The sequence below is a fragment of the Monopterus albus genome, unplaced genomic scaffold (assembly GCF_001952655.1).
Source record: "Monopterus albus unplaced genomic scaffold, M_albus_1.0 scaffold42.1, whole genome shotgun sequence".
Lineage (NCBI taxonomy): Eukaryota > Metazoa > Chordata > Actinopteri > Synbranchiformes > Synbranchidae > Monopterus > Monopterus albus.
In genome coordinates, this window is record NW_018127922.1 from 1146038 (window position 1) to 1173882 (window position 27845).

The 27845-nt window shown below is 39.5% G+C and overlaps 1 protein-coding gene across 2 annotated transcripts in view; it reads right to left on the reverse strand.

Annotated features, from left to right (window-relative positions):
* Window positions 1-27845, reverse strand: part of LOC109959948 (glucocorticoid receptor) — a 57055-nt gene that overhangs the window by 16834 nt on the left and 12376 nt on the right. The window contains exons 3-4 of one of the 2 annotated variants that reach the window (XM_020599717.1): window positions 5090-5259; window positions 3894-3920 (exon numbers count right to left, since the gene is read on the reverse strand). In XM_020599717.1, the coding sequence (XP_020455373.1) occupies window positions 3894-3920; window positions 5090-5259 (197 nt within the window). The remainder of the gene's footprint in view (window positions 1-3893; window positions 3921-5089; window positions 5260-27845) is intronic. The other variant, XM_020599718.1, reaches the window with a different exon arrangement.

The window sequence follows — 27845 nt, forward strand, 5'->3', positions numbered from 1 at the left end:
TTACCCAGATGACAGGTGATCTGTAGGGCTATTCGGATATTTGTTTGTTGGGTAGGTAATCAGGTTTCAATTATAGTATTTGAATATTTGAGACAGCAGAACATCTTAACGCATTTCACCAACCTCTTCCTATATTTGCCGATTATTACTAGCGAAGCTCAGAAACTGACATTCGGGACACCCTAGTGATCTGTGTGTGCTGCATCTCACCAACATTTTTAGCTCAACCCCTGAGACAGAAAAACAACTATATCACAGCACTAGGGCCTGTATTCCACCAGAAACTGTGACGTACAAAAGTATGTCATATTAAAGCGCATGTGCCCATTCTGGATGACTAAATTATAATGTACTCCCCCATCACCAATTACGGTGAATATGGATGGTTTAGGTAGGAGGCCCAGTCATTAGTCACTCCTGTTATAACAGCATTACTCATTACAGAGCAGATCTGCCCTGTGAGAAACAGAAGAAGCAGAAGATACTAAGATAAATACTGAAGAAGAGATCACCACACTCAATACAATAAAACCTGCAAGTACAGAACATGCAAGTGCATGTTGACTGTAAGCTACCAAAACAGTAGCAAGGGCTGTGGATGTAACTTTAACTGGCTAGCTTCCACATTTGCCATTGGTAAGAATGACTAGAAAATTAATGTAGGCAATATATATATATATTTTTTTTTTAATCATTTTGGTCTGTATGCTCACAAACGAATGACACAGCAGTCTAAATCCATGAACTATGAGCACCAGCAAATAATCAATCTGGGACATCAAGTAAATGATTAGCTAGGGCTAATGATGCTTAAGAGCAGCAGTGTCCTATGATGGCAGCTGAAGCTAAATAAATTCTGCACTCAAGATGGAGCAAACAGGTGTCTGTAATATGCACTGTACAGCACTTTAACAAAGCACTGTAAAACAAAATTAACACTGGTGTTTACAGTATAGTATGGACTAATGTCACTATAACAAAGCAGTGTTGTTAATGTCCAATTCACACAAACAGACATGCATATCATATTCCACATTAGTTAGAAATTTATCTGCAGGGTTGGCGGTGTGATGACAAGCTAGCAGCCTGGTGGTTGCCAGTTACAGTCATCACTGATATCACAGGAAGTCATTGCAAACAACAGCGTAACCAGCCATATGTGGTGTCAAACATGCCAGCTGAACCCCAGTGATATCCTCCCTCCCTTATCCTGCCCTGATCTGTTAACTGGGGCCTTGCAGCACACATCAGCTCCACAGGTTTATAATATACCATACAGATAAAAGTCCAAACCTACATTTTTACAATCTAGTCTGTTTTAGTATATGTTTCTTTTATTTAAGACTTATTTAAGGATTTGCATAATTTGGAAAAGAGTTCTATTATAGCAAACCATCACTTTTCCCAGGCTACATTTTTTCCTGCCATACAGGAATAGCTTTATTTTGAAGGCTTCCATTGTGAAATGAAATATGATGTGGTTGAACTAAAATGTAATCTAAGGCAGACACACCCTTTTTCCATTCCTAACTTGAACAGTCCTCTGGGTTTATTATACCCATCAACAGTCAGCAGTTGTGCTTTTTTTCTAGCTGCTCCATTTTCTGAAGTTTATCAACAACTGAAGCCATGGACTTACCCTGACACCTAGGACTGTCAGTTTATGCTTTTTATGTATAATGTGAGTCTCACTCATTTGGTATTTAAATGTTGTAGATCGATGGTTTTCACAGGACAGTGATGACACTGATGTAATGTTACTAACCCTGTAATCAGCATTTAAAGTCAAATATACGTATATATATATATATATATATAGACAACAATTCTAAAAGCTTTACTTATAACTGTGATATTAGGAAAACATAGTGCCCTTAAGATGCTTAGTATAATGGACTGAAAATTCCAGGTTTAGCGTGTCTGACAGTTTAAACTGAAACCTGAAACCCAAACTTTATATCCTCATACCATCCTACTCTCAACATTTCTTATTGTCTGCCAATTTGGTCTCTTACTAAAAAGAGCATATTGAACTAATAATCCAACTTTATACCAGAGCTTGTAAGATTCATTAAAAAATTTTCCCACGACTCATCCCTGTGTTGCATTATTGCATTCTAAAGCCTTAAATGTTCACAACTGTATAGCACTTAAAGGTACAGTATTACACTGTACCATCAAATAAATGGGAATCACCTCCTGTCCTCACTTTGTGCTCTTCAACCAGGAAATAATGAAAAGAACCAGAGCCATTACAAATCAACTGAACACTGTACCTGCTTTTAAAAAGCAACTACAGCGTGAAGCTGTTCTTTTATACATATACAGTACCAGTACTGGACCAATATTCCATGTCACATTAGAAATATTTCATGGTTTATCAATTCACAGAATAAATCTCAGTTACAGAATTATTGTGTTCTTTTTACTAAAAGTGTACTTTTATTTGATTTACCAGGTATGTTTGTACACTTTTATTATGTTATTTGTATTTTGCTTTCAGCATTATTGTTGAATACTTTGTTTATATTCTTAATCTTATTCAGTGCCGATACCTATTTTTATTCTGTCCTTACTGTTGGGCCCGCACAGAACCTGCTGTGAAACAGTTCTTGAACTGAGACAGGCCCACAACTGGTAATGTTTTCATTGCAATGCTGTTTTTCCTGCTAAAATAAATAAATAACTGAGATATGAGTAACCTGGAGACGGTCTAAATGCAGTGATCAGTGAAAACAGTGAAACATACGGGGAAAATAAATGACATGAACAGCACAAGAGGAAAAAAAAGGAGATGATTTAAGATGATTTCACTTCAGATCTCAGGAGGGTCAATGTGGGTCAAGTGTGACAGAATAGACCTAATTAGAGATGGGGCATGATTGCAATAATTGGATCCTACCACCTGCGAGGATATAATACTGAGCAGAACAGAAACTGAACTGCAAAAAGAGCAAGAGAAAGAGAATAAATAAATCACTCACAGGCAATTTACACTGACTTGAAATACCAAAAAATGTGCATGCATTAACAGATAGCTGGCAGAAGACACGCGTCTGTGCTGATTGGTCATAATTCATTGCTGACGGAATACAGAGAAATGTGCAAATCAGAGGTGATATTATTACCATCATCATCATCATTACAGTTATTATTAGAGATGCACCGATTGCAACTTTCTGGGCCGATTCCAATTTTTTTTTATTCTGACCTGCCAATTCCAATTTTCTTTCTAACGACTGTAATTAACGGTATACACAGACATTTTTGTAACTTTAATGAAAAATGAAATGAATAAAAACAAAACGTAATAAAGTTTTACATTTTCTGTCTTTTCCCCTCCCTTTTTTTTTTTTTTTTTGCAGTTCTCTAAATAAAAATGTGCAATATTTGCACTTACCTAAATATAAACAGACGGAACAGGTAACAGAGACAGAAGACTGTCTGTTACATCAGTCCCACTGAGCACACAGTTCTTTTTGAAGTGTGCGTAGTTTGTATTTGCTGTGTTTTACCGTGGGCTGGATACACGGCACATATACATGTGTAGCCAATAATTCTCTTATTTGTCTGGGATACAGTAATTCCTCCTCTCCAAGGTGTTTCTGTAGGCTCCTCTGTCCACTATTTGTACACCAAGCGCTTCCAATGTGCAAGGGAACACATGCCCGATACAGACATAGTACGAGCCTCACTTGAGGTACACACGAGATGCTATGTGTTGCACATGCTGCGCTTTTGGTCTTTGCCACTGCGTGTGCAACACACACTGTTGTGTCTATAAATCTGATCGGCACAGAATCAGAAATCAAGGCCAATCAAACTGAAAATCGGTCATGTCAATCTCCACTAATCGATCGGTGCATCTCTAGAGAAAAAGTGCACTTATTTACCATCAGTGTTTTGTCGTGCTCTCCATCCTTCACCATAGAGACAATGGCCGGAAAATGGAGAGGGGGGAGAAAAACAAAAGTAACAGACAACTTTATCCAAATTCTTTTCAAAATAAAACTTAATACTTCAGCTTGAGTGTTCTGAGTTTGAATTCAGCTCATATCAAGTGCTTGTTTTGGTAATTTTAGAGTTTAACTGTATCATTATGATAACATACTGCATGTTTTCTAAAGGAATTACAGCCTCGGTCTGTTTGCTGCACCACTTTACATTCAGAGTAATATGTTTGATCACTAACTGTGTTATTTCACTAGATACACAGGAAACAGAGAGAGTACCTGATAACAGAAAGAAAAAAAAAGCCCAAGGATGTCCATCTTCTAACTAGGACATGACAAAACAGTGTTAGTGTGAGTCATTTCTGTGCATTTAGTACCAGTGTTGGGTCAATAATATGTATAGTGGTTTAGTTATTGTTCACCTAGGCATTACCTGTGATGAACATATATGTCATTAACAGTAGCATACTCCTCAGAAAGCCTTTTCAAACTAATGACACATTTGCAGAGTCAGCTTTAGAAAGCCAAGAAACCGAAGCAGAGGGAGATAGAATGCATGGTAGAAAGGCTTTAACACAAATTACCGTGTTTGTTTGTCATTTGCATCCCTGCCCCTCCCATCACAAGATTGTGTCAAGACAAGTGTCCCAAGACAAGGGTTAAATACTATATTATAAGGTATCAAACATTCATGAAGCTAAACAGAAGAAAGGCTGTCTTACAAGTTCACTATAATACCAACCCTCTATAAGGCAGTAGAAGCTAAACAGAAGAAAGGCTGTCTTACAAGTTCATTATAATACCAACCCTCTATAAGGCAGTACTATGTTAGATGGTTAGCATTTTAGTTATTAATCAATTACTTGCAAGTCAACTCTGATTTGGCACAGGATAAACAAGTGAATGAGCATTTTTGGGATTTAAACCACTGCTGTTAGGTGCACATTTATGAGGTTGCAGATGGATAATATAAAATATGATAATAACCTGGTGTAAATGTGTTCAAAAGGACAAAAAAGTTTTAATTAAAATCACAATTTTGTTTACATAGTTGTCCTTAAGTCATGTGTGTAAAAACTATCACCTGTCATCATAGTGTGTCATGCCTGACTGAGGTGTAGGCATGTGAAACCAACCTTCGACGGCCCTCTTGAAGAACACCTTACAACTGCCACAGGTCACAACGCCGTAGTGGCATCCCGAGGCCTCGTCCGAACACACCAAACAGATCTTATGGGTTTGCCCACTGGGCTTGGACTGGCCTGGTGCCACAGAACTGCTGGTCTCTCCTGTTCTGGGAGACAAGCTGGAATGCATACAGACAGAGAGAGAAAGAGACGAGAAATGAGATGGTCAGGTGATCTGCAAGCAAATATGAAAACGCTTGTGGAAAAATCCAAGGCAGGCTGCCAAGGGTGGGTTTATGAATATAAACAGTCTCAGTGATACGCTGGATTGTTGCTAGGAGACATGAAAACTATTTGGACAACTGTGATAAACTAAGCAAAATATCTCAGATTTGTTGAAGGTGCTCTTTGGGAAGAGGGGACCAAAAATGGAAAAAGGGAAAATCCAAAGCACTCTTCTGGAAATTAATAAAAAAGCCTTTATTCAGATGGCTCTCATGGTGAGGACTGAGCACTTTTCATTTGCCACCCTTGTAGTTTTACTTTATTCTGTGCACACAAAGTGATCATTGTTTACTTTGTTAAATCACTATCACCGGTGAAGGCTCTTCTCTACACTAACTAAGCTCTAAATCTCTCTCCAAGCCTCCAGTTGTGTTATGATGCAAATTAAGGAATTAAGGCCATGTTTAAACCTCCGGAAAAACTTTCATGCGCGCGCACACACACACACACACACACACACACACACACAGAGTTGCTGTTATCTCTGACTGTCTATAATTAGACTTAACTAAGCCACCTGAACTGCACTTGGAAACTAAACCAGGTATCAACACCCATTTATCAGATGTATTGCAGGCAAATTGCCGACACATTAACTAAGAAAATGCCAGGTTTAAGGGCATGTTGTGGGCAAACAGACTCCATGACAAGAATATTAAAGGCACTTAAAATTGTTCTCACTTCTTTTTCTTGGCAGCACACTAGTGGGAATGTACATGGATATTATTTAAAAAAGTTGGTTTGATATTGACTTATCTTAGCCCTCTTGCTGATTATGGATTATTATTTACAGTAACTAATGCTCTAAGAGTTGTTTCTATCAATTTTCTTTCCATAGCTCTGGCTACAGAGCATGTTTGCAAAAACAGGAGAAGAAAGTATAAATGAAGAGAGCATATAAATAAGACATGTTAGTGCTTGTCACACAAACCAGAAGCTACCCCCACCTGTTCACGCATGACCTAATTTCACATCGGCTGGTGCTTCATGGACATTGGAAAGACAACACTTAGCTTATGTAAACTGGACTGTGACCAAAGAGGAGTAGAGGAGGAGGATCCTAAAAGATACCCAGCTAAGTTTAGCCGTAGTTTAACACTGAACTGGCCAAGATCATTCATAGCACATACAAACAGGACTGGCAGTCATCTGGAAACAATACACACTCACACTGTTTTGCAGATGGCATAAACACAGAGGGAATGAGGAGCATGGAGCTTGTTCCCAGAATCAAGAGGAGGGATAGTGACGCTCACAGTGATGACATTATCTGTACTGTACAAAATTTGCTTTTTAGAAGATGCTAATAAAACAAAGTCAAACAGAGACTAGAAATAACTTCTTTGGTTTTTCAATTATTGCTACTTTTTTTTTTTTTTGCTTTTTAGAAAAAGTAAAACGGGTACTGCTGCAATGACAATTAAAAGGAGACTTGCTTTGTGAAACCAAATGCAAAAGTGATAACAAATACACCAGGACTTTAGGTTTATTCAAACAGAAAATGCATAAATCAACCTAAGACCTAGAAGGCTGCATTACTAACATCTAAATAACTTAATGGCTCATTCTGAAACTTACTAAACCCCACAACTATGGCCTCCATGTGACACCAAAATCCGAATTACAGTATGTACCCAACAATCATTTTTCACTCTGTGCAACTGATTCTGCATGTACTGCAAACTATATGATACATCATCGTATGATGCAAGCCCAGTCTTATTATGACCTGTACACACTACAGTTAAGTTTTATCTACACAATGGCAAACACTTGCTAATATTCTCAGGTCTTAACCTTGAATCTCACAGGGTATTTATGGAAACTGTCCTCTTTTAACCTCTGGTTTTAACATGGTGTCCAATTATACACTCATCTGTCTGGCTCTCTCCTTACTTGTCAACTAAAATAAGCTACAAATTCAAATGAAGAAGCTGTGAACATTAGTTCTTTTGCAGTGCTTGCCCTGTGATGCTCCCTCAGGATTGGTCAGATACTGGGAAAAAAGACAGACTGCCAGCAAAGCAGGAGATCACATGACACATAACCACAAACCAGCCAAGTAAGGCATAGTGCAAGTATTTACTTTTATGATTCAAGACTCTTCAGATAATCAGTCTTCATTAGAAACAACTGCACAGCAAAATGAAGTCATTTATGTTTTAACCTTTTGACCATTACAGAGCCAAAAAATAAATAAATTTCATACTCTACAATTCTATTCTACTCTGTTGTGGCATGGCTTAAAGTACTGGTAATGTGGAGCAACCACAAGGTGGTGTTTGAATTAAACATTTATAACCCCCTACTCCCGCTGTCATGCTTATGTTCCACCCATTGCTGAGCCAACAAGTGTGGCTCTGAGCCATGCAGCACACATTCAAGCTTCATTAGGGACACTTCCAAACTGGAGCAGAGGGCAATAATCGAATGCAGATACTTAGTCATTCTGTCTCTTCAACTCTGAGTTCTTTCATTTCTCCCCTGCAAACTATTCCAAGCAGCTGGACCAGAAAACATGGTTGCTTTCTTTCCCTTCTCTGTTGCTAGGGACAGACAGAAGATATGTTTCTTGTGATCTAAGCTTATGAATGGACAATATGAGGCAGGTTTGTCTAGAATAGCTGTATAAATAAAAATGTATCAGTGACTCAAACAGCACATATAAGGCCGACTAACCCTGGAGTTTAGAGCACAATCAAATCAGTAAATAAAGCTACACAGCTCTGCTTCATGTTCAAAACTATGATCATTCATGACTTTCACTGCAGTAGTACTATGCTGCTTCCTAAAGCCAGGCTTCTCAGTCAATTCAGACAAAATAGCAGGTTTTAAAACGTTTGGCCAGCGCAGACTGGAAATAGGCCAATATCTGTTTAAGCAGAAAACATTCAGCACCCTTGCTGCTCTATCTCCACCCAAATTACTCTTGGTATCTGTGAACACATACACTGGGCCTTGACAACCAGACTCAAGAACAATAACAAATCAATTACATGAAACTATGTTGCAACAAACAAAAATGCACAATCCTAACTCTCTACACAAATCTTTTGTTTCTACGAAGTGAGGAATGTATAACAGAAAATGGTGAATGGTCTTATACTTGTATAGCACTTTTCTATGCATTGCAGCACACTCAAAGCACTTTCACACTATTTGGCCATTCACCCATTCGCACTCACAAATGCTCACACATTCACACACACTGGTGTTATCACCGGGAGCAGCTGGGGGTTCAGTGTCTTGCTCAAGGACACTTCGACATGTTGACTGGACAAGCCGGGAATCAAACCGCTAATCCTCCAGTTAGGAAATGACCCGTTCTACTTCCTAAGCCACAGCCGCCCCCAGACTTTTCTCAGTTTTGAATTAAACAGTGCTTCCTTTATACATTTCATTCCATTGCTGATACGTGTAATTCAGTTATCAAGATGTTGATTTTAAATATTTACATAAAAACACAAACTATTACTTTAAATTATATACATACACTATTTATAAATGTGGTATACAATTTTAGAATGCCAAAAAATTTTTATTAGAAGGAGGCAGAAAAGACTAACACACAAAACAAGCAAGCAGCCTACAGCAACTACGAAGGGGGGCTGTTGAACTGGGCTGACCCGCTATGTCACTGGGGAACCATATACCAGCGACTACAGTGGGAACCAATGCGAGCAGTTTTTAAATTAAGAAGAAAGCTTTTTTTGGGTAAATGTGCTGAGGCTCAACAAAGATAAAGAAACGGACGTCGCCAAACGAATTGGGGTAGACATTTGAGAAAACTAATGTAAACATCAGAGCTGTTAGAGTTGTCTCCTTTGATAAAATACTGTAAGTTTCTCTGAGAATTATGTTTAAACCTATTACATAATGGAAAAAAAAAAAAAATCCTGTTCCTAAATTTAGGATCACGACATACCTGCTGACAAACACACCTATTGCACAGCTGCCAATCTATTGTTTCTGGTTACAATTGTACAGTAGCTCTATATTAAAATATGGCTCGTTGTTTGGTAATATCATGTTGTTGTGAAATACTTCGTAGTCCCAGTGGCATTATCACCATTATACTGGAGTTAAAAAAAACCCCCACTTCAACTGTCTTTCAAATCATTGTGTAATTTCACTGTCTTACTGTAGTTTTCCTTCCCTGCCTTTCCTTTCCCCGCTCTCACTTCCTCCTTTTCCATCACCGCTTATTCTCCCTCTTCCTTCACCCCACCTCATCTGCCACTGTTGTATAATATTCATGTTACTACTGCTGGAGCACAGACCTTCCACCCCACCCCCCTTGCTCAGCCTCTCAGCCAATTGAGTGTCACTACTGGAAGGGTGTGTGGAGGAGGTCAGGCAAGTCATGGGATTATCCAGCTCACCTACTTGGAGGCAAGTGTACACAGCGTATGTGTTTTCTGTGTGCGTCACAGGACATATCAGTGTGTGTGTGCGCGCGTGCATGTCTGTGTATTGATTTGGTCTTTGAATTACTGAGTGGAGCCCTTGGTTGCTAGAGAGGAGCACAGTTATAAAGAGACCGATCATGTGATGGCTCCCTCTTTTCTTCTCTCTTCCCAAGCTCCACTCATCCAGCTGCCTTTCCTCACATCCGAGTGTCTACATCTCCTACACACTGCTGTCATCAATCAATTATTATTTCATAGCATCTGCCTATTCCTTTTTCTCCCTGCATAACTTGAGCTGTTTCAATTGTTTTCTCCTCTGATGTAGACAACATGGCGAGATTCACTCGAAGCATGACATCATTATTTGTTCAAATTCTGTGCTTACGCTTACCTGAGTAGGTCCTTGTGGCCATGTGATTTAAAATATTGCACGGCAGAAGCAATGGCAGAAGAAGTGTTGTTATTCAGCTACAAAACCTGTTAGTGAGGACGATGGGGTGGATGGAGAAGTCACCACTTGGGTAATGGAGACTGCCATTCACATGCATTTCATGTTTTAAGACTTTTGCAGTGGCTTCATTTCTCAGCTTTGGAGGTTGCCGCTTGGGTAATACTATTGCTGATTTCTTTTAACCATGACCATGATCTTTCATAATATTTTTGTGCTGAAACATATTCAAACCTTAACCATAGTGGCAGAAGAGCAAAAACAAAACAACCAACAAACAATGCCTCACGCCAACAGAAACACCAGATCAGATCAGAATACGCTCATATGGGTCATGTTGAAAAGCATTAAACTATTTTCACATTTGATGAGGAACCTTTTCATCTCATTGTCTGCCGGGTCTTTTTGAGCCTCTGTATGTCAAAGACCAAAGAGGGAGGTGAGTCAGAGAATAGGAGAAGTGAAAGCTCAAACAAGGAAAAAAGTTTGTAATTCAACCAAGCACTTCCTGTCATACACAGAGCGACAGTTGATGCTTGTGCCATCCCACATTTGTTTCACATTTTCTATTTTGCCTCTTTGTTTCATGTTTTGAAACATATACCAGCACAAATATTCATAAAGAATCATTAGCAAAGCAGCCACAATGGCATCTCATTAAGAGTAATTTCCACTGGCATTGAACTGAGGAACTTTTGAGATTCTGAAATAAATCAGTTTTGCTGTATTCTTTTCATCTGGCCTGAATACTGTTTTTCTCTCTTATAGCTAATGCTTAATGCACAGAGTGTTTACAGTGTAGTGCTCACACTGCGTACTAACACTGTGCTACAACTGATACAACACAGTACAAAGCACTGTGCAAATGCAAATATGAGAAATACAGCAAAAGACTTTGCAAACCAGAGAGAGAAATACTGATTTCCAGTGTCTGTCTGCTAAACTTGCATTCATATTTACTGTTATGAAGCACTTCAGAGCCATTTACAGTCCGTTCAGACGGCTCTGTGGATCCAGTACATGCCCCTTTTTGGAAGCACACAAGAACAAGAAAAAATGTGAGCGACCTGACCTCGGGACCGCGTAATGATTTATTATCACAGTTCATTTGGCTTCAGTGGAATCATGTTGTGATAAGCAGGGGATATTACACATACTTGGGATAATTAAGTATTAACCAACATCACAGCCAATGTCATCTTGCCTTTTAATATAAAGAACATCAATCAATGTGATTGGTTATGTAAAATTCATTACTGTGATAATGATTTCAGACATACAGAATCCCCCAGCCTAATCCACACTCAGTTACACAGCGGGTCGGAAACAGAAGAGAGTAGATGAAAGCAGCTACAGTAAATAGAAGACAAAACTTCTACTGTTTCTCTCTGAGAAGGTTACATTTCAGGCAGGATGAGGTCAAATGTTAAATCCCTGGGTTGTATACACTGCACTGGAATGTGGAGACACATGGAGCAATGGTCCAAACTTTCAAGTTCATCCCCATTTAAGTTGAGTGAGTTCAACAACATAAAAAAGCATGTTTATCATGACGTTTAAGCAAACTGTCAAACCGATACAATTTAGACAAGAAGGAGCCGTTTCATTTCTCCTGCTTTTGGGGTGCTACTTTATTCACCAAAATACCATAAAGTTGCAGTTATGGATATTGCAATGTGTTTGCAATGCAATAAAAGCTACACTGAAAGAACAAATATCTCATTTGTAACAGAACAGTCTGCTGCCAAACCAGTGAGCAGAGCAAGGTCCTTAACCCCAACTGCTCCAGTGGAGCTGCTCTGTGTCAGACTGTGGTTGTACAGGACATCTTCCCGGTGTGACTGTGTGTAAGTGAATGTGAAAACTAGCTTAAATAAAAATAAAAATTAAAAAAATATATTTACTGGGCAATAAACTAAACTACAAAACTGGCTAATACAGCAAATGTACAGCATTATAAAGCCAAGGTGGATGGGCCCTCTCATCCACAGCCTGAAAGTATGATTCTAACACTGCTGTAATAAAGCCTGTGTGTGTGGTGTATAGCCTACCATCAGCACAAGGACATGTGTGTGTGTGTGTGTGTGGGGCACAGGGAACCTTCAATTGCTTCCTGCAGATTCGATTTGCTGCTGACACATTGTGAGTCTTAAGTCAGATAGATGGCCAGGGCCTAATGACACACAGCTCCCATTTCCCCTGGTGCCCTTACGTAACTAGCTTTCATTTAGCACCTTAATGCTTTAGTCACCGCATTTCACCCCTTCTCTCCCTGCTTCTTTTACCTAGTCTCTCTGTCTCGTCCTTTTATTTCCTCTCTCGCTTACTCACAACAGCAAGTGGATAGAAAAGACCACAATCTTTTTTAATTAATCATAATTAATTAACACTATTCATATCATAATTCAAGCAATATAATACTGATGTCAGGTTGGCATTCAATAGGGCAAGTATGCCTAGGCAACTGTCAACTTGTATTGTCACTTTCCTTTTCATTGCTATATACAGGCTGCAGTGTCTTGTAGCAACCAAAATCAGACAGAGAAGAAAAAGCTTCCCACAGCAACATAAACGTTTATCTAGACCATAAACATGTAGATCATAACGATAACTGCTGTCTGTTATAGTGAGTCTAACCACTTGGGATAATGTCCAAGGTCTTGTCCCAAAAGAAAAAACATGTTAAAATGAAAAGCTCAAACACATTCTTACAAAAATTCAATGATTCATCATCAGTCACCAGATTTTAAATGCACATATTATAAGTATATAAATAAAAAGGCAGCTAATAAAAACTAAAATCTATCTGCCCTTTGGGCTAAACAAAGAAAAAGGGAGTGGACAGAAGTGGCGTGGTGTGCTGCAGTGAAGTGAGAGGGGAAATAATCCACAGTGTGTTCCACTGTTTGTTCAACATTTACTGGAATAAAACACATGAAAGCCTTCAACATGCAACACAGCAGAAAATGAAGACCAGGGTTAACCAAGTGTGGAATATCAACCCACTATACAAGCTGAAAGTCATTATATGCAGTATCGCATCATTGTATGTGACATAGCTCATGAAAACAAGTGTTTGTGTCCCAGGAAACAGAGAAAGATATGACAGCTAGCAAATATTACTGACTACTACTGTATCATTGGCATACAAATTGCAGTATATGCCTGCTAGTGATCAGTGAACAGACTGGGCTCTGACCTCAACCACAGCACAGCAGGCAGTATATGCCTGTTAGCGATCAGTGAACAGACGGGGCTCTGACCTCAACCACAGCACAGCAAATTTGATAGTTTTTCCCTGTACTATATTTCTGCTAAGATTATGTATTTTAATACTGTTACATCAATGAAATTTCAATTCATTCAGTATGTGGACAGACCTATAGCCCACTTCTGTTGACTACTGTTTCTTCGTAATCATTTCCATTACAACACTGACTGATTAACTTTGCACCGAGACACTGCAGACCTCAAAGGGTGCTGTGGTCTCCACTGCCAAGAGGCTGAGTGAGACAAACAGGTCACACATGTAGGTAGAAAGGGAGGAAGGCAAGAGAAATGCAGAGAATATCCACAGCAGCATCAATATTTAAGAGCAGAGCAACGACAGCTTTTCTGTGACTAATGGAGGGTTAAATTTACATACGCCCACCATCTCTGTCTGCAAAAAGATTAATGAAGTTGAAGATGTAAAATGAATGCTGCTGATGGACAGTGAGAAAGCAATGAGAGTGCAGGAGCCAGGCAGTAATGTGCGTTGGCTTAGGGTACTACATAAGACTGGGCATGGTGAAACAGTTCCTCACTAGAAGCAGTGATTCATTGAGGCTTTTCAATTATGTTTATTCTGTTACTGGTAACGTGTGCATCAGTGCACATGTAATGTGATGGACAAACTAGTGCTTACAAGTGTGTCTAAGCACATTTCACAGTGCTACTGTGACATGTAATCAGTTTGCCAAAGTAGTACACAAGCTTCCTAACGACTAATAAGCACTTCAACATTTTGCCAGTGATTTGTCTCCAATACTAAAATGAATACCTAGTCAAAGACAGCTGGTATTCAGTGACACTGTATCATCAAATCAGAGCTGCAAGTTGTACAGTTGTATCCTCAGTGAAACAGCACCACAGAGGGACAGTGTGCAAAACATTTCTAGGGTTTCCATGTTTGAAGAGTAGCAGAAAGTGCAGACTGATTGACAGGTCTCCTTCAACAAAAGTAGAGATTGGACAAATGGCTTCCTTCCCACAGAACTTTGTTCCTAACTGGTTATCAGAGGGCAATATTTCTTCTTTTGCAGCCAACTCTTTTAAGTGCTGTTGGTGTATGTATAAACTAAACAGCACTGTATATTCAAAGTTTACATTGGATCGCAGGCTTGCTAGTTCTCGTGAGCAGCTGCATTGCTTGCAGCAGTTTACAAACTGTGCGTGGAAACACAGCTTTTCTAACATTTTGCATCAACATAAAATTGTGTTTTGTTATTAGCATTTAAGTTACAAGTTTTGTGATTCCTGGTTAAAGGGAAAAAGAAACTATTAGGTAGGTAAATAGGACTTTATTGATCCCACAATGGGGAAATGCCTGTGTTCTAGCAGCAATAGAGAGCAGCACCTAAACACCATAAGACATCTTATCCTCGATGGAATCCAGAGGGTAGCCCAGGACAGAACCAGCTCTCTTAACCAGCTTATTAAGTCTCTTTCTGTCCCTGTCCGTGCTACCTCCTGTCCAAACCACAACAGCGTAAAAAACTGCCGTTGGGCTCAGAGTAAAAATCATAAAATGTCGTAAGGAGTGACTCGCACACACCAAAGGACCTCAGTCTCCTCAACAGGAGGAGGCGGCTTTGGCCCTTCCTGTATTACTCAAAAGGTCTACCTTTATGGTGCAATCGAATGTAGTCGAGACTCTGGCAAAAAGCCTCATGACACACTCAATTTCAGCGTGAGAGAGTATACTGTAATACACACATTAACTGGATTATTTTTTCACTAGTAATAATTATGATACAGATGCTGTACCTTCACCAGCAAACATGGCAGACAATAATTTGACAGGAGCCTGTTAAAAACCTTAACATCCTACCTTTGGTAGCATTTTGGCTTTCCAAGGAAAAACTGCACTGCAGTGTGTCATGCTGTTAAATCTGCACTAAAGTACTGCAGCACTGAGTTGTTTCTGATGCTGTGTTTCCAGTGAACAACAAAGGCAGGGGTTAATTCTGCCGTCCCTAACCTGTCTATTGTAATTTGTTTTGTTAACTCGTTTGACCAGTCCAGAATCCTTTGTTTACATGATATTGCCACTTTATGGCATAACATATGAGTAATATTCCACTCCCAGCATGAATACCAAGAAAGAAATGTAATGCTAAGAATTCTTTCAGGCAACATCATGTATTTTTTTTACTGTCATCCAATCTGTAACTGACAGCAATCTAGGCCAGAGTGTCTGAGCAGTTGAACCATAACAGACAAAACAAAACACTTCTGCACCCGTTGCCTGTAGGCAAAGCTACATTGCACAAACACACACACACACACACACACACAAAAACTAAACAAAACACACACCTGGGCTGGGATATCTCATAAATTACAAAACGAACCCTCAACAAAGAGACATGCAAATTAATACATGCTTGGGCATTTGATTTGGTTTCACCCCAGCCCGAGGCGTACTGCAAAATCTGGTGCATTACTAACAAGCTCAGTTAAATATTTAGCAGTTGTTGCAAAACTGAAGCAATGTTTGTTTTTAACGGCTGTCAGAGTGTCTGCAGATGAAGATGACAGGATGTCCAAGCAAAGATTTCTTGGCCCACAAATCCAATACCCTAACAGAAATTATGTCATAATATAAATTTTGAGTTTGATTTGAGCGGCCTGCAGTCGTTGCTGGTACAGCTTTACTCTCCTGCAGTGCGTCTGTGGGTGAAAGAAGAAAAGCAGACTTTTAGTCCATAAGGGAAAAACACTATTTGTGCTGTCTGGTTTTAAAGCACATACTGTGGGTTGCACTCCCTCCCTGATCAAACAGGCACATACACAAAGAGGTCTTTCTATAGCTGTGAGGGCACTTGACATATTGCATTGCCTTGCCATTACCATAACCCCAACAGTCACAATTAAATACCTAATCCCAACTCTTCCCCAAACTTAAGCTAAACCTAATTCTACCCTTAAAGCCTAAAACCAAGTCTTAACTGTCAAACACATGCACACAGAGATACAGTAAACTGTACCGTATGATGAAAGAGGTCAGTCATTAACCCAGGGAAATTCTGTACACTAAATATTTCTTCTACAACCCTCTTATCCATTCCTCCCCAGAGTGAAATCACACAACGAACAAGATATGGTGTGGTATGAAAGAAGAAAAGCAAATGTGAGAGGAGAAATAAGATGAAAAGCAGAGAGGAGTGAGTAAAGATGAAGTGAAAGGAAGCGCACACTTACTGTTTTGAAATAAGATAAGGGAGAAAAGGAAAAGACTGCACACATTTTATCCCAGATTTCACAACTCAGATTTCATGAGCAGCACACACTGTTACAACCTTATTCAAAGGAGACAAACTAAAGGAAATCAAAATGGAGATCATAAATGGCAGAGTCATTCTGGCTATGTGTCTCGATCACTGGATGCAAGAACATGTGGCCTGAGGCCTTGAATGCAAGTTGGCTGCCCTCACTCCAAAAGTTTTCAGATGACTATGAGCAGGTCAGAGGAATATGAGCTTCAGTGCTGCTCTGTGGCCTTGGCTGCAGGAGGGATAACCTCCAGATATGAGCTTTCACTTAGATGAACTTATTGACTTTTATAAAGAAAAACAGGGAGGGATAAATAACATGATAAGAACTTCTGGACAGGCAATTCAGTTGGCTCTGCTACTATTATTATAATCTAAATAACCACAGATAGCGCCAACAACAAGCGCACAGTATGCAGATGGGAAATTACTTCCACGTCTGTCAGCAGTGCTCAGAAGAGTGAATGTTTTTCGGAGCTGAATGAAACCACGATTGGTTTGATATTAGATTTCCAAAGGTTGGTGTTTACTCAAAACAACGAATCACTTTGTGGAGTTATTAGAGGAAAAAAAACCCCATAGAGATAGGGTTGGCGATTCCTACCAGAAGCATTTTTGTTACATTTCTTGAATTTCTCTTTTCATGCAGATGGCAATGAATATATTAAATGCACTGACAACATAAAGAAAAAAAAATCCATCATCTCTGGCAGTAACAGGGCTGAAAAGAGCCTGACCAATAATCTTGCACACACTCTGCCCTTGCACTCAGTGCTTGAGCCAAGAGTCTCTCACAAGGCCAAGCAAGCAGATGTGTTACTGCTCTGTTTTCCAGCTAAAGCTAGGCAACTGTAGCAGAGAAGGTTCCCACAGCGGCTCTCGTTCGCAAACAGAGATCATTATTAAGGCCAAGCCTTTCTCTTTAAGACGTATAGCTTTATAGGAAATGTTGTTGTTGTTGCCAAAAGTTGCTACCTGCATGCAGTGTGCGCAGTAGTGAGAAGACTGCAGCACGGAGCTCTAAGTCAGCTCTAAGTGTATAGAAAGGATTGTAATGCAGTTAACTTGGCATCAAGGGGTGGGATTTCTTCAGTTGTCTACTTTCAAAATTGAACTACTTCTTGCTGGTTTTTCCAGGATTGCCAACCCTACCTTTAAGTCATAAGGTTTTAAACCTGTTCAGAAACAGAGTATGGACAGGCAATGTCAAAAATAATGTGAATGGAGAGCTAATGTTGTCAATACAGCCTTTACATAAATTTCCTCTTGCAGCCCAGCAACTAAAAACACAACATCCGCAACATTGATTGGAGGTAAATAAAACCATTAGTGGTAAAAGTAGCATCTTTCACCATCGTCAACATTAAATGGACCATCCACAATAAAGCACAGACTACACAAAACAGTGCCTCAGAGGTGTGTTCGAAGAGCATGTATGTAGTCTCTCTCTCTCTCTCTCACACACACACACACACACACACACACACACACACACACTCTTATTCCTCCCAGCCTTCCATGGTAATCTCCCCAGGTGATCCAGAAAGCTCAAATCACTGTGTGCCTAAGCTTTACTTTAGTCCTGTGCTCTTTTCCTTTCAGCGCACAGTCAACATGTCAACAGCCAGGCAAAGATCATTTAAGGACAGACCTCCTGCTCCACTACCACATCCTGTCTGAGAATTGTTTGGAGTACTTTAATGTAAAACAGGTTGGATGAAAGTTAAGATCCTTTTTCTTTTTTCAAGTGCACTCCCTTCACTTTCTGATGGATTTTCTGACCTCGGTGAGTGCCGGTAGCTGCTGTGGCAGATTGCTGTTGCTGTTCTAGGATGATGATACCATTAAAACAGATCACAAAGCATCCACTCAAAAGTATAAAGGACACATGACTTATATGCTGAAGCTTAAAGGGACCAGCCAGGATATTGACAATGAACTGCAATAGAGTGGTTTTTTTTTTTACAACCTTCATAAGGTTTGTCGAGATGATCTGTCAGCCAAAGTAGACCATGTTAGAAAAACCATGAAAATCATAACATAGCTAAGATTTAGGAATATCTTTTAAATGTTTCCTTTAATGCACAAATGTTGGCACAGTGATTTAAAGCAGCAAATCAAGCTTATCTACAGTAGTGTTGGCTAGAACCGCTGCTGCTGACTGATACAAACTTATCCCTGATGATAGAGAGGTGTTAAGCACAGGCTGCTAATAGAGTGCAGATTTCTTGTTGGCACTTTGTTTGGGTGTATTGTTTTTGACATTTCAGTATCTAAAATACTATTTTACAAAGTGCTTCATCAGTTGGACTCGGGGCGGTGTAATTATCAGCTCATGCAGAGCTTTTACTAGCACCAATGTTATCAAGATGACAGTGGAATAAAAATGAGTAATTTCCCAATCTTTTCCCCTCCTGATTAAAAACTTCATTTCCAAACCACAGCACCCAAAATGGAGAGAATTTTGGCACAACAATTTTAAAATACAGTAAAAGAAGCAATGATATGTGACTAAGTATGTACCAGCCAACATTTCACAGTTAATCAATGTATATGTGCAATACAGTTCATACTGTAATGCAGTTTAAAGTGCATTACAACATAAATATCTCCAAAGTAAAATTGGTACAAGTTTACCTTTTAAACAGAATTATTCTCCAAAGAAATGTTATTCTGTTATTAACACTGCATTTCTGGTAAGAATATCAGCAGATGAAAAAGAAGGATGTGTGTTATTACATACTGTCATTTGACATGTGGAGCTTTATCAGATATTATTATTATCATCATCAACGTCGCATTAGTGTGTTATTTCATGTTGTATTCAAATGCTTCCATTTGAGGAAATGTTTGAAGCTGCTGTATTATCTATCCATCCATCCAGTATCTATACCTCTATACCGCTTATTCCTGAATAAGGTCGGGGGGGGACTGGAGCCAATCTCAGCTGACACTGGGCGAGAGGTGGGGTCCACCCCGGACAGGTTGCAAGTCTATCACAGTGCTGACATGTAGACAAACAACCACACACACTCACTCCTACGGGCAATCTAGAGTCGCCAATCAACCTAAGGAGCAAGTCTTTGGACTGTGGGAGTTCAATGAGGAACCCAGAGTACCCGGACGGAACCCACACAGGCACAGGGAGAGCAAACTCTGCATAGAAAGGCACCGGGTTGGCCCGGGGTCAAACCCAGAACTTTCTTGCTGTGAGGCGACAGCATTAAGCACCGCTCCGCTGTGCCGCCAGCTGCTGCATTAGCCTATATTTATTTCAAAGTGTATGTAAGCCACAAGAGCTGTTATGAGCAACACACATTAGGGCTGCACGAATATGACAAAAATCATAATCACAAATATTTTGATCAACATTGAGATCATTACTTAGTTACTTACCAATAGAAAAGGAAAAATGAAAATACCAAGGGAAGAATTATCTAGAGGTAAAAGTAACCTGTGGTCTGGTCATTTTGCCTTGTTAATGACAACTTTATTTATAGTCAAAAAGCATTTAATCCCAGAATTTGGTATTAGATGCTACAGGCTGAAGGCACTTCACTCACATTCAGTGCTTACTTCAGGTCAAAATGCATCAGATTTCAGAAAAACAGAGAAAAATGTGACCCTGGAGTTCAGCTCTATAGCAACAGCAGTGAGAGAACAGCATGAGTAAGTGCAGTGGAGCTGTCTCACTCAGTGTTGTTTTAGACCGGCATCAGCCTGCAGACCTCCACAGGTGTGTAAACCAGACAATCTTTCTTCTTAATTCCTGACTCCTGCCCACCAGCTTGTGACCCTATCACTCAGACAAGATTTTGCATCCTATTTTAGACATTTATTACTGTGTCATGTTTTAGGGCATGTAAGCACACAGATTTAGTGTCTTCAAGACATCAGACACTTTCATGTGATACATAACTGTTGCCTACAAATACTGAGGGGTTGACTCATGCAGACCATGCAAAGGTACATTTAATTAGGTCCCCTGGAACTTCATAAATCCTGCTTTGTTAATAACAAAGAAAACATGGATACTAAAAGTGATCTTCAACTGACCTCCACCATATTAAAATCTTCAAAATAAATCAATTTCACTGAGAGCTTGTTTTTGGTCGTCAGAAACGAAAACACATTTTACCCAGGACTAAGATGTTACTGGTTAAAATCAATCAGAATAGAGCTATCTGGAGGCTAATGAATTCTGACAGACATCATTTACTATTCTGGTGCAAGGGGGAGACAGAGAGAGAGAAGAGTGACCACAGAGCAGTGAGAAAGCACAGATAAAGAGGGGAAAAGAGGGGAGAGTAAAGCAGAGACCACTGTGGACAAAAAGCAGCATCAGCTCTAATTAATGGAGAAAAGGCTGATATAACAGCGAGGAGGCTAATGTGGAGCTAGGGAACGTCAGGCATTAGAACCAGGGCTCAGTCATTTAACGTGCTGTATAAAGACAGATGTAAACACACAGCAGCAGAGCTGGTGCAACACAAAGGCACAGAATAGTAAAGTTCAAACAGTGAAACACAGGTAAGAAGGTCTGATTAATATGCATGTTTTCTAAATGCAGAGAAGCATTTTGTGCTGTATCTCATATCCGCAAAGCGACACACAGAGGTTGACATTATGGTGAGCAGGTATGATCAAGTCACCTACAAAGAGTTAACAGGATGTATTGTACTGTATGTTGTGGCACTCAGGCGTCACTGTGCAAGCCATGGGAAGTTTTACATATTACTAAGTTTGTGAAGTAATTACTTTTTAGTCATTTAGTCAGTGAAATGAAAACAAATAAAGTAAAATGTCAAACATTGCTAAATGTGAGGATTTTCTGCCTTTTTCCCCATATCCATTTTTCATTCACTGTGTATCTCTGAGCTTTGGACTATTCACTGGGCAAAACAAACAACTGGAAAGCATCGCCTTTGGCTCTGGGACTGTGATCAGTGTGCCAAGTACAACGTGGCGTTTAGAGGGCTCTTTTTATTTTGTTCACAGTCAGACTAAATGACAGAAACAACATTAATGCACAAGATTGACCTTTATTTATCAGTCGTACTGATAAGAATGTGAATAATAAAAATAGAACAGATGAGAAGTGCTGTCCGTATATCAGTGCCACGGAAGCACGTAGAGCAGCAAGAAGAGACAGAGACCATTTTGCTACGTGCACCCTCCTGTGTGAATACGTACTGTACACATTTGTATTCCTTAGTGTTATGGTTCATACATCAATTATCTTACTTTATTTTCTGTCTTACAAACATGAGAAGGAAAGCCAAGTCACTTGCACTGACTGTGACACTTAAAACTTAAGCTGCATTGTTAACCTGTGGCCTAAATGGAAAATGGCAACTCGCATGCACACTGAGGGGGAACGTTTAGTCTTCTTATTCTGTTTTGGTTTAAGGCAGGTGGCATGAGCAAGAGAGTTTGTCTTACTGATTGTTGTTAAAGTAAAGTTTACTGCGCCGCTCCCCTGGAGTTCACACCGTGTGTGGTGATACTGTGTGCTATTTTCTGACATTATAAGAGACTAAAAGATTATTTCATTGTCTGTCGCAGCCCCAAAAAAAAGACAATAACTGTGAAGACACAAATTTATCTTTGCTTGCTTCCGCAGGAGCAGTGTTGCAAAGCACACATTTAACAGTTATTTACTTGAAGTTCAACATGTCTACATGTCAACAATCAGTTCTTTTTGTGCTGCTCTTCCTCGAACAATAGTGCTCTTTTCTGATTGTTTTAAAGTCGACTGCTTGAGAATACAATATGTTCCATATTTCCTCCACCTTTGCAAGTTCTGAGAAGAAAGTGGTGACCTAAACATGGTAAATCGGAAGCTTGTCAGGAATTTCGGCAAGAGCAGCCAACAATAACAAACTCGGAGAGGGCTGTTGTACAACATGAAAGCATAGAACGGTACACAAACAAAGCTGAGCCTTGCACAGGCGGTTTTGGCCAACTTTCAGCTAGTGAGAAAACAGAGAGAAAGTCTGGTAAAAACTGCAGAGTAGTTTCAGAGAGCAGCAGACACCCTGAAAGCCAAGAGGGGAGAGAGAAAAACAATGAGTTACTGTGACAGAGACTGAAAAAAAACAAATGAATTGAAGAGTGGGAAAGAGGGGAGAGTGAGACAGAGCATCAGGGAGAGAGCTGCAGACAGGGACAAATATAGATCTGGATTATGGCCTATTTACAGTAGAGCTCCTCCTCCTCCTTCGTTTCCTCCTCTCACAGAGTGACAAAACAAAGAAGAATAGTCTTCACTGGGACCAGATATACAGTATTATACACTCAGTTGCCAGTTCTACCAGCAACCATCATCTCAGTTTCTGTCTGAAGTTAAATTCCTCCCTGATGCTACTTGCTTCTGCTGCACACCACACTACTGAGAGAATCCACCACCATTTTCCACAAATAAATGACTAATAATCCAATGTAGCCATTGCATGAATACTACGTCAGTGAGTCCAAATAGGGCATCTGTTTTAAAAATATATTTTTATTGTGAGTGTTGCTTGAGATAGTAGAGTACATAATGGAAATTAAAGATGGCTAAAACTATTAAAAGCAGATAGTTTCCTGTTCCGAGGAAAATAAAGAAAACTATGTGCATGTTTCAATCTTCTGACTATAGCCTGTCTTCCAGCTAAGAGTTCAATCTCACCTAAACAGCTGGATGGACAATTAAAAAAAAAAAAAAAAAAAAAAAAAAGATTCCTATGAAAGAGGTTTTAATTGTGTACTTGATGGCTTCTTATATGATACTATGCTTAAGACTGATGATAAAGCTAACTGTGGCATCTAGTGCTATACTCCTACATTAGCATTGTGAACATTTAAATGATACTTACTCCCTCACAGCCATAAAACATGAAGTGTCACAGCAGCAACACAACACAATGTATGCACTATATAAAAGTCTCCGAGTGTGTAACTGGGCGTGGTCAAGGTGTACATGGCCGCTAAGGGTAGGATTTGTCCAATAATAAAATGACACCTTAATAAGTCTTATTTTATGTTACATCAATATTTGATTGTATTTTATTGGAGCTCACTTGTCAAGATAAATCTGCATTACAGTCATTAACTTCAGCCTCATCTTAGCTATAATCTCCTGTTGTCCTATAACATGTTACTGTTAACTGCCAATCACATACAGTACATGCACTTACTGAGCTTATGATCTATGACTGTGATCTATTTACCCTTTTGTGCAGTAAAGGCTACCCATGGCCTTGCATGGTGCATTCAAGGTAAAGGTATGCATTACAGGCTGACAACAATTATCTGGTTTGATACAGCTGTGAAAGGTGTTATATAACATTGTCTACTGGCTGTCAAGTCTGAACTAAAGGACATGAAAAACCAGATATGGAGGAACTGTAAACTGCCTGTGACCAAATTCTTAGCAAAGAGATCCAAACAATCAGTAAGTAGGGCAGCATGCAGCATGCTATTTTTTTTTCCAGTAACTTGATTCAAAGAACCCCATAGTGAAAAGCATGTTCTATAAATGTTTCTGGCATGAAATACTGGCTCTGGCAGGCATGAATACTGTAAATACAGAACGGATTTCACATACCTCTCTATTTAAATGTGTTCCTGCTTCCAAACAACTGCATTGGCTGCAGTTATTGCCTTCTATTACAACTGCCCAAAGCAAAATGATGGCAGTACGATGAGATGAGATCAGAACTAAGCATATACAGTATGTTCGGAAAGCTGCGGAAACAACCAGCCAAGCTCCTACTTGTTCAGATTCTTGTTAGAATCACACTGGTGAAGTGCACTTTTGCAGCACAAATTGCCAACTAGAAAATGCCTTCTCAGAGTTCAAGTTCATGCAACACCATACCCTTGTTAACACTGTGGAAGCTATTTCTGCAAGGCAATGTGATCAGTCAGAGGATTTTAATCACCTAAATAGCCTGATTTATGGAGATCTAGATACAGCTAAAGTGCTGCTCATAGATCAAAAACAGACATTTTATTAAGGTCCTGAGTTGAAGTAATGCCAAACAGCTAACAGACAAATACCGTAGCACTGTATCTAACAAAACAAGTAGCTTTCACAATAAATTATTAAGGGGGTACCTGCCATTCGAGATGATTTCCACTGTAGTTTGAATAGGGTCTTTTAGGGTCAGCAGCTGTGGGCTATCCAGAAAACCACTGCTAGTCTACCTGCTGGATCCCGGCAATATTCCAGAGGTTCACAATGCAAAGGCAGTGCTGGGTTGCAGCCCAGATGAGGATATCCTTCTCAAAAGAAAGAAACCAAGGCCACTATTCAAGGTGGAGTTTACAGCTGGTGACTGATTTAGTGAGAGTGAGAGTGAGAGAGTGAGGACAACGATGATGCATTGTTCTTCCTGTTCTAGCAGTCGAGCGCCACTTCACAGCAGCTCAAGCATATTTACTTTCATTTAAAAAAAACCTTCACCTGACAGCTTCTTCTTCACCCTTCCAATGTGTTTATCAAGCACAGCTGTACCAATCAGTAGAAGAAAATGTAACATTTTCCTAGAATATCCAAAATAATTGAAAACTTATCGACAGGGAAATTAGCTTATTATTGCAGCTCAAATCACTGTTGGTACCTGACCCAAAAATCCAATTTAAGTTGTGCCCCACTTAAATGTCCACTACAGAGCAACACCTTCTGACAGGCTCACTCTCTACTCTTTGTCACATAAAATTAAGGGAAGAAAACAAAAATAACTTACTGTTGCAATAAACATCGAGTCCTTGATTTATTGCTGGTAACCACTGAACTTGTTGAGAATGTCTGACAGATGTAAGTGTAAGAGCGGTGGGTGAAAAGGTCCCTGCTGCTCCCAATCTCCTGCCAAACTCTTGTTCTCAAGGCTGTTGTGACCACAATTTACCAAAAGTTCAATTTACCAAAACTCTACTAAATACAAGTAGCACAATATAGGAAAGGACATGGGTACAGTGAAGGAAAGGTATACCTGAAAAAAACATTTTAAAAAGTAAAAGCCTAAGCAGAAGAGGTCAAAGAAGACAGAGTCTGGAGGAAAAGGAAGAGGGTAGGGTGTGTGGGTGGGTGGGTGCTTGTTATACAACCCAACACTTTTTTTTAAAACTCATTCAGTGTCTCTTACAGGCGCAGAACTGAGTAAAAGTTCTTCAGTCGAGGGTAGGAGTGGAACATTTGATAGGTGCTGCATGAAACTCTTGCACAAGGGGCCCTAACCCAAAAATAATTTGCCAACAACTTTTACAGCAGCAGAAACAGAATGTTGTTTTTTTTTTTTTTTAGCTACAGACTTCACACAAACAATCATCATTTTAAAGATGAATTCTTTTTAAAATTTTTAGATAAAACGTGTAAAATGTCAAAAATAATGAAAAATTCCTCCACACGTTAAAGAGCCGAATCTTAGTGTACAGCCACGCTAGCAACTCAGTGAGGCTGATTAAATGTTAGCCTGCTTACAGGGACAGTTAACATGCTGATGTGTAGCAGACATAATGTTTACTGTACTTTGTTTACTTGCCATTCCAATATGTGCTAATTGATTGGCAAGTCACACATTTTTGCAGGTACTTGGTCATATATCAAATAACTGGTTATTAAAAAGCGTCTTGATGGTGAAGTCACTACAAAATTTCATGCCAATACATCAATGAGTTGACAATACATTTCACTCATATGACAACCTGCTGTTAGGGCATCACCACAGCCACTGGGATTCATTGTGTGGGGACCATGATCATCTGCATGAAATGTTGTGCCAACCCGAAAGGTTTGAGACAACTCCATCTGGATTATATTGGTGATCTGACACACAGACATCACATCCCTATTTAATGAAACGTTAAAACAACACAGATCTGTGGCAGCCACTTTAATAAGGCAACAGAAACATTTCTGTGCTACTTTAAATGAAGCTGAGCTTTAAAACAGAAGCACTGACAGAATCATCACCATGGCTGTGCTGGCATATCTCACTGTGTGGAAGGTGTTTTCCTTGTTATTCATTAATTAATGGTGGAAAATTGCATTTTATAATGAGAAAAATAGCTCTGTCCTCTGCTACACTGTGATTATTATCAGGATTAACCCTAACCCCAACAATAACAAATAAATAATAAAAGAAACACAAGCTTTAAAAGCCATTGGGGTTATCCCAAAATTAGAATTATGACCAACTCATGTCCATAAACAAGCAATAAATATGTGGTTAGTACATTGCTTCTTACAACACACAGGGCTGTTTCCAATATTGCTTTGGCAAGGCAAAAATTGGCACACTATAACTCACAGCAACACATTATCATCACAAGCTAAAGTGTCTAAAAATAGTGGTCTGGGCTTGGTATTAGCTGTGCTGAAAATAAACAAGCAGCAGACACAGTGGGGCTCCTGTTTTAAAGAATGACAGCATGGTGGCTGAGAGGTGGGTCAATATTACCATACAGATTAATGCATACAGTTTCAAGAGGGGCCAGGTTCAACCTACTTTTACTTCAGTCAGTGCAGTCAATAAAACGTTCTTCAAAAAATGATTTTAGCAGTTATTGCAGCAGTTCATGAAACTGTAAAGAATCCACTCGTACTGTATGAATTGAAAGTGATCCGATTCAAACCCGGGTAGTGGTGCTAAAACAAAGAGAATTTTAGAAAAATTAACTGAGAAAGAAATTTAACTATCACAGTATCATCCCTGCATCCCTGAGACCATTATCAAGTTTTTCCTCAGACCAACTGGACTGGATAAGATTATATAAGCTTCAATGTCACTCAAGTTACGCCCCTACTGATCAATTAGAGGACGAGACGCTGCACCAAAAACAGAAGCAGAAAGAACAGGTTAGCTACTGTATGTTAGCTCCTTAGTGTGCCAGAGTGTAAGCGTGTAAATATGGTAAAGCAGAAGGTTTTTAGTTTTGATTTAATGTTACTATACATGGCCACTAGCATCACTGTTGGCACAGCTTAAAAAAAAAATTTAATAAGTTGAAGTATACTCTATATTTACATTATTTGCACTACTTACAGGCCTTTCCAGACTCCATTGACCAAAACACAATTTTACATCACAGGACATGGGTTG